General features: G+C 35.5%; 1 protein-coding gene across 1 annotated transcript; it reads left to right on the plus strand.

The window, feature by feature from the left end:
- The first annotated feature begins 1646 nt into the window (after positions 1–1646).
- Positions 1647–5851, plus strand: LOC136820921 (uncharacterized). Its single transcript, XM_067077157.1, has 6 exons — positions 1647–1878; positions 2309–2373; positions 2925–3164; positions 3920–4156; positions 4726–4895; positions 5662–5851. The coding sequence occupies exons 1-6, from the start codon at positions 1808–1810 to the stop codon at positions 5722–5724; spliced, it is 846 nt and encodes a 281-aa protein (XP_066933258.1). The 5' UTR covers positions 1647–1807; the 3' UTR covers positions 5725–5851.
- Positions 5852–8609: the final 2758 nt, after the last annotated feature.

Consider the following 8609-nt stretch of genomic DNA (forward strand, 5'->3'; position numbering starts at 1 on the left):
AGAAGTAATCTCGTTCTCGTTCCGCATATGTCTTCGATAGAAAAAGTTTAATCATTCTATTGTTTCCCAGAAAAGAATGGGCTTAAATGCACCATATATCCCAAGTAAAGTTATCTTAAATAAAGCTATTTTCTATAATTTTCATTTTCTATTTTTAAGTCCAGTGGATTTCATGACAGGAAACCCCAGCCTCTAATCTCGCCTAGCCCCTACTCCCTTTGATGGTGATTCCCTATCGAGGCTGATCGAGGTATTACCGTATTGCGGTTTCTTGCAGTCTTCGAGTCCAACCTTTTGTCACGGCCGGAATATAAAAATATTTTTTTCCATTTTAAAACAGTAAATTTTTATTTTTTTAAAAAGAAAATATTTTTAAATGTATATAGGATAGACAAAACATTTATATGTCATTTTATTTATACCATCTTTATACGGTGATGAAAGAGATGTTTATAAATAAAATAAAAAAACGCTTGAAGCTAAAGTAAAATAATGCGCTATATTTTTGGATTAAATAAATTGCCGACGACAAGACTTGCGGAGACGAGACGAGACGATAGACTTTGGTCTACCAAGGTCTACTTTTCATAAAGATACTCTGACGGTCTACCAAGATATCTAGGAAACAAGCCTTATGCCCACCCTCTTGAAGGGTGAGAATTACAGTTAGAAATACAATAGGGCGTGTGTACTTTGCTGAATGAACAAGCAAATCTCTTGGTTATGATTAATCTGTAGTAAGAAAGACTGGTTGATTCAACGGGTGTTATCGAGACCAAGAAAATGGTACCTTAACCCTTTAACGTGCTAGGCATCACTAAAAAGATGAACTGTGATGTGAAGAATTGAGGAATTAATAGAAATTAGCACTCTCCCTGCCTTCAGGTGAGCAGTTATAGGGAAAAAAAGCCTTTGGGTCAACCTTGACTGCAGTCATAAACTACCTATTCTTAAAAATAATATCCAGATTAAAAGTTAAAAAATCTGTTTACTACATTCAGTTTGAGTTCAACTACGGTACTAATAAGACAACTTTCTATCTTAAATCTTGCTCGATAGAGAAGCAGGAGTCATGTGCGAAAAGAAGTAATTTATCATGGACGACAAAAGGATGCAACATCGCCCCATGGCACATGCTTAATTTACATTACTAATGGACGCTAGAGAATACTATCTGGCACTATCAGTAAGCATCAAACAGCCGATAAAACATAGGGAAAGAGATCGAAATGGACGTTGTTTGTACGTTATAAAGAGGTTCTGATAATTGCAAAAAGAAATCAGAGCCAATATGCATCCTGTATAAAACCTACCTACATCATTAATGACACAGGGAGAGTAATTAATCAAAACAGACTATTGAAGTATTAACCACATGATGATGGTATTCTATTGTCTTCATTTCCAAATAACGTCATCAAAAGCGTGTGTCTTGTTTTTGTCGACATATAAGAAAGTTCTGGCACGTTTATCCGATAGTCCCAAGAAGAATAGATACCGCTACGGTGGAGAACCAATAGAATCCTAATTTGTCAACCACAATACTCCAATGGCCCTCTGTTGTAGAGGTTGATGAGACCACCTTTCTGGAGGACCTACCGGAAAAAAAATTTGTATAAAAGGCTCATGAAATTGATGAAATCTTCAGAATCGCAGTTTACAAATTCTTGTAAACTTGGATCTAAAAGCGTGCTTTACAATCCTCACTTAGCAAATCTACTGGTGCTTCAGCTATAATCTCTACTGGTCTTGATATTTCAATTGATATTTGAAAATTTAAAGAAGAATTATATTTGTAATTTTCAAGATGGTATCCTTGGTTGTGGTGTTAGCACTTTTACCAACAATCTTGGCTCATTCTTGGATGACTTGTCCACCGTAAGATATAGTTCACTTTTATAGATCCTCATTTTTTCATAAACCCTCATTATTTTATAGACCCATAGACTAGAAGTTTAACACTTATATAAGAATAACATATATAAGAACATAAGGCTTTAATGACAAATATATTAAGAACAAGTTAGGAACATTTTTAAGGCTTCAAAAACTCTAACACTTACCAATTTTTTAGGAAACTGCACAAAAATACTGAGGGTGAAAATAAGAACATTTTTAACTTAAATCTCAGCTCAGAACACCCAAAGGCTTAAAATCGGGCAAAAGATATGAGAGAAGTATGATATATTGAGCCCGCTGAAGTCTACTTTTTCCGAGTTATCACAATGGTCTTCTGTATGAAGTTTGAATTCGTTTTCTGAGTCCATGCCTTCTATATCAGTATAATAATTTAAATTTCGTTTTGTAGGTCCATCAACCCTGCAACAGGTCGTGGAGGTATCCAAGGAGCGCAATGTGAAGGCTGGGGAAGCAGTAAGTAACTATTAGAAAAGACTTACACCATTAGATACCCTCCGCTTCTCTCTAATTAGCGAGTTCGTGTATTCGAGATAAATCGAAGCTAGGCTTCTGCTCATCCTCTAGCAAAAAAAGTATATCTATAGATGTCTGCGATTCAGACTAAATCGAAGCACACGGTATAAAGCAAAGTTGACATGTCACCAAAATCGCCGTTTACTCTAATCGACGACGGTAAAAACACCAAAATTCCTTCGTCTGTTTAGGTGAGCAAAGGCGATATAGAGAGAGTGTTTTGCGTCGATGTCACTTACCGTCGCCCGTGATATCATCCGATACATAAACTCGCTATTTTTTAACAGTTTTTTGCCGAATAAGTGGCGAGTTCAAGTGAGGATTCAAAATTTATGACGGGGTGTCCCTTTATCTATATCTAACACAGCTAGACTTTCTACAACCTTTCCCCTGAGGGTCCCCATACCCAAAAGAAGGAGTAATAGCGAACGAAGTAACCAAAATAAACCTCTATAAGCATAATTTTACTTACATTCTCTCCTTCTTAACAGCTCCGGTGACAGAAGTTGAAGCTGGTGATCGTTTGAAAGTCGGATGGGTATCCAACAACCACGGTGGTGGTTACGCAAGAATCTCTTTAGTACAATGGGGTCAGAAAGGAAATGCACAAGCCTACAAAGATAACGTAATGAAATTTGCTTGTTATGGACATGACGAAAGACCAGGCAAATATCAATATGGTGATTGCAAACATCCATGTAATGGAAGACCAGGTTGTGAATACCAAGCAAGTAAGAATGTAAATTTGATTATATCAAGGAGCGGTCAAGAAAACGATATCTTTTATTTTTTTAGGATTTAAAAACTAACGTACTGTATAAAATTTCACCAACTTCAGGTAACTACTGCGACCGTAGTGCAATGGTAAAGCATCCACCTACGATACGCAGGGTTGTGGGTTCAACCCCCAGCCGGGTCATACCAAAGATTCCCAAAATGGTACTCGATATCTCTCTGTTTGATGCTCAGCGATTAAGAGAAAGATCAAGGGTAAATGGAGCAATCCAGGGAGAAAGAGTGGTGCCTTCCTCTACCTTCGGGGAGATAGCTATCGAAAGAAGAGCCTCCGGGTCGCCTCCGACTGCGGTCGCATACTTACCTACTTTGGGTGACACTTCTGAGCACTTCTTGCAACGGGTACAACTGAATTTAATGTACCTTGAAGATATTCTAAGATATTTGGAAACTTAGCCTCGGGGCCATCAATAAATGCAACCGGTGTTGCTTATAAGCTTCTCACCAGTAAAAGGCGCTTGTTGTTGTATAACCCACAGATATCTTAATAAAACACTAGATTGAGCTACTCCGTCCCTATTTGAATCAAAATTATCCGCTATCTTTGATAAATAGACCATAGTTCGGTGCCGGTAGTTTCTTTCACCAAATACAAAGTAGCTCTGTCTAGTGTTTTATATAAGATATCAATGGTATAATCAGACAACCATGAACACAATACAAAACTATATTGATCTCTTTTCACTATAAGAAACTGGAGATGTTGAACGATACGACACCACTATTGGAATTCCAACCAACTTACCAGAAGGAGATTATTCACTTCAAGTCTCATTGTTGGTCGGCAATGCAGTCCAACCATACAACAGTTGTGGCAAGTTAAGAATCAAAGGTGGAAACCCAAGCTTCAGATGCAAATCTAGCAAAGTGCCTGTAACAAATACTTGTTTAAGAGCTGGTGGCCCAGCAAGATCAAGAGTCTCTGATGGTGAGAAAAAACATTTTTAAGGACAGAAAAAAACCTAAGATACAGCGGAGTCTCTTAAACTTATACACCCATGGGTTACACGAATTTTTGTCGAAATATGGAGTAAGGTTTATAAGGCATTGTTAACTGAAAGGACAATAGAATTTGTTCGAGTTAAAGAAACATTCGAGTTATAGAGGTTCGGGTTAAAGAGAATCCACTGTATTCAACATTATAGCAAGAGTTTATTGAAAACAACACAAACGTGATGCGCTTTTAAGTTATCTAATATTGACAGGAAAAGAAAATTACCTCCAATTTTTACCCGAAAAAAAACGGGATTTAGTTTAGAAGAAAATAAGGTTTCTGAAATTTACAGCGAAAGTTCAAAAGGGTTAATCTCAAATATTAATATTTGATATCTTGATATCCAGGGATTCAATGAATGGAATTTCGGGTAAAATCCAAAACGTCAAACTACCTCAAATGACAAAAAAATGAAACATATTGCTTATGTAATGAGAATTCTGGTCACAAAATCAATTTTAAGGTCCTAATAATTAATTCAATTGCTTCATTTGTTTTAATAGGAACAAAACGTGGAGATTTTTGTTATGGTCTTGATGGCTCAATTGGCACCGTTGATGATAACATGTCGGACGTCCCCGTTAACGTGGAATGTGACCCCCGTGTTACGTGTGGTCAATCAGTTGACCGTGGGCTTTGTGAACGTGAATTCCCAAACATGGCTCGAATCTTGGTGAGCATTAGTTTGATTTCAAATATTCTTTCTTCTAGAAACGAAAGAAGGTTTATAGAAAAGATGTGAGACGAAATCAATAGCATATCGTAATCGGAATCTAAAAATAGACATTGATTTTTCTGTTTGACCGAAATTCAATCCCGTCAACCTTTGCGCAAATTACACTCAATTACAAAGAAAAAGTAATAACTTTCACGACTTTTGAATTAAAACAAAAAAGGATTGTGGGATTGAATTTCGGTCAAATGAGAGCAGAGAAGTAATAATCGTGACGTTTGCACGACGAAGCGCTATTCAAAAACATACAATTAGTACACTTTTTTATCAGAACAAACTATATACTATAAGTCTTCGATGGCCAAAATGTTAAGAAGATGTTAAAGAACACATTTTTAGGCTTCGTGGGCTCTAAAAAACGTGATTTCTTAAAAAAATGGATAAAAATACTCAAAAAATGGCGAAAATAAGAACATGTTAAGAATATTTTTAGGCTTAAAACTCGAAAAGTTAAGAACATCCAAAGGCTTCAAAAACTTTGGATGTTCTTATAAAAAACGTGTACTAAAATACACGATACATTATACACGTTACATCTACACTAGCCCTTATCGGCATTATATTTTGAGCGATTAAAATGGCCGATGAGGTATGTAAGCTTTCAAAGCGTTGTGATGAGATAAATAATTTTTTGAGAAAAATATTTTAGTTGAAAGTTTCTAATAAATTCATAGAATAATTAATATTTTGTCACTTTCTATTCCAGACACCAAGAAGCAACCCACGCCAACCAAACTGCAGACCATACAACGTTCTCCCAGTCATGTAATTTAATTGTAATATGATAATTTTGCTAATTTATGGTAATTATTTATATATTTAAAAATATCTTGGCCATTTTTATAAACATACATTTTACATTGAATTAAAACATATTACCATCTCAAAAATTCAATAAGCCCTCTATTTTCCAGTTTGTTCTCCTCGTTTATTTTCCTTTGTTTTCCATCCCCTCCATCTCATTTAGCCTGTAAATACAAACGGCGAGGTGTCACCTAGGGTGACCCTAATCGATCGCAGTATTTTCGTGTCGCAAGGGAGGAATGTGGACGGTGTAAACGAAAGTGACCTCGCTACCGATCAAATATTAATGGGATGAGTGAGCATGGAATAATTCTGCGAAAATTTGTTTTAACCCAGCAAAAATTAAATGATTCATATTTGTGAAAATGTAAGAATCACTCAAACGCTGCGCTGAGAGGAATGATATTGATTTCAATCTTCTTATTGTTCTTTTCTAAGCTATTCCTACAGGGTGAGCTGGTTTAGAAATTTTCGTGAAACTGATAGAAAGCTGTTAAAACAAAATAAAACATAACCCCCTGAAAAAAATTTACGACAGGTCAAAATCGCTAGCGAAAATTAAACACTGCAGAGAAAGGCTTCAGACACTAAACGGCTTATAAAGTCTGTGTCAAAGCAAGGCCAATTTTATTGCCAATTTTTGGGCATAACTTTCTAACCAGTAGCCGTATAAATTAAAAGTTCGATATCGTTGGAAAGATAATTAAATTCGCTTATATTTTCAACGACTTACTTAGTTTGTCAAAATTTGTGCAAAAATGTGAAGAAAAAAAAACGAAAAGAAATTTGCTGCTTGGGATAAAAAGGTACGAAAATGATTTTTACTACCCTGAGTATCAGAGGTTGAGAATATTTCAACCTCTACAGTGATTAGATTGACACATGCGCGATAAAATTTCTATTATTGGTCTTCAGAGTATATATTACCATATTAATGTCTAGCAGACTGTATCAGTATGCAGTTTACTTTTTATGAATTCCCCAGAAACCTCCAAGTGTAATTGAAATGAGTTTCTTTCAAAAGAAATCTTTTACATGATCCCCAAATCTCAATGGCGTTCCTTTATTTTTCTTTTGACCAACAACATAGAAGATTTTGCTTGAGAAGTGCAATCACAGCGTACACAAGAGGAGCCCGGGCCTTAACTAGGATTGGTCTATTTCACCCAATTTAAGATGGCGCAGAACTTTTTGATAAATTTTATACGTAGTATTCTCTTGACTAATGTTTAATTTCGGTTTTAAGTATTGACAATACAAGCTCGCAGCCAAAATTTCAGCAAAATCAGAAAAATGGTTTTGCAGAAAGTGAGAATATTAGCTTTATTATTATTGCCCCCGCAACGAGCGTCAGCGAGTGAGGAGGCACTCATAGCTTCAGGCGCAAGGATTGTTGGACTGGAATCTCGGATTTTTGTTTTGTTGTTGTTGTCGCGCAAGCCTATCCGTAGTTAGTCTTTTCCGTGAATGTTCGGTATTGTTTGTTTTTTTCCAGGACGGCTTTTATTTTTCACGTCAAGCGCCGCGGCAATTTTACAGTGCTATTTAGATAAAATTTGTCCGATTGGTTAACATTCAGGAAAAGGAAGAAGTTAAAGGAAGAAGATGCGTGGAAATTTCTGGAAGAATTTAAAAACAAGTAGTCTCTCCTGCAGTCAAGACGCATTATTTGTGACTTTGAGATACTTTATGATTTTGTACAAATTTTATTTTATTGATTTGAATTTACATTTATTACTTCCAAGTTCTAAGTGATTACAATAATGTGAACGAATTGATGTTTAATTTTTACACCACAGAACAATAATGAACAATGATTAAAATGATAGTAGTAGAACAATGAATGAATATGGGACAAAAGTGATTATTGTTGGAAATTGAATTGGCAACAAAATTTCGCTGTAACTAAATAATTCAACAATCATCATTCAGCATACTCTACTCCCGACATGAATACATAAAGATCCTGTATTATAGTACTTTGACAGTAAGTACATTTTTTTTTCATTAAGTGTGCTTTTATAGATCTATTATGCAGTTTTATGTTTAGCGTTTGTTCTTGTTGACACTTACCAGGCACTATTTGGGAAATTATTATCGGAAATTGAAAGAACATTTTTACTATTTTGAGGAAATTTCAGTACACTCATTTCATAGAATCTAATTTCATGTTTCTTATTTTCCATTTAAGCTTATTTTATGAATGTGGATTTGTTTACCTTGACAACGCAATATTACCTCGTTACTGCTACTATTACCAGGTTACGTCATGATTTTCCATCCTTCTACACAATATTGTTGTGTTACAACTGCAAGATAACTGGCATATCTTTTTAATGTAGACAATTTTGTCCATGAGATCCCTTATCATGCCGTTGGAAAAAGTCCTGAATGTACGCTATTTCCTGTTAATACCTGCTTCCTGCTCATCAATATTGCCTCGTTACTGATACTATTACCACGTTACATCATCTTCCATCCTTTACACGACGCTGTTACAGCTTCTAGATTACTGGTAAATCCATTTAATGTAAACAATTTTGGATCACGATATCCTTTGTTAAACCGTTGGAAAAACTCCTAAGTACGTTGTTACCTGTCTATTTTTGGTTCCTGCTCGTTATGTTTCTGGCTCATAGCATTTCTTATGCTGTTTGGTTCTACTATGTTTCATTTATATTTCAAATTGGTTGAAATAAATATAATTGCATGTCTTTTGACTGGTTTAGTATCTGTAATAGACCTTTTCGCCTTTCCATCCGCCATATTGAATTGTATGCAAAAATTATGGTGGCCGAATTGCCGTGGTAAAATTCCCTTAGAAAGTATGCAAAACATATGCAAAAAGAA

The sequence above is a fragment of the Clytia hemisphaerica genome, unplaced genomic scaffold, assembly GCF_902728285.1.
Source record: "Clytia hemisphaerica strain Z4C2 unplaced genomic scaffold, Clytia hemisphaerica genome assembly, whole genome shotgun sequence".
In the NCBI taxonomy this organism is placed as follows: Eukaryota; Metazoa; Cnidaria; class Hydrozoa; order Leptothecata; family Clytiidae; genus Clytia; species Clytia hemisphaerica.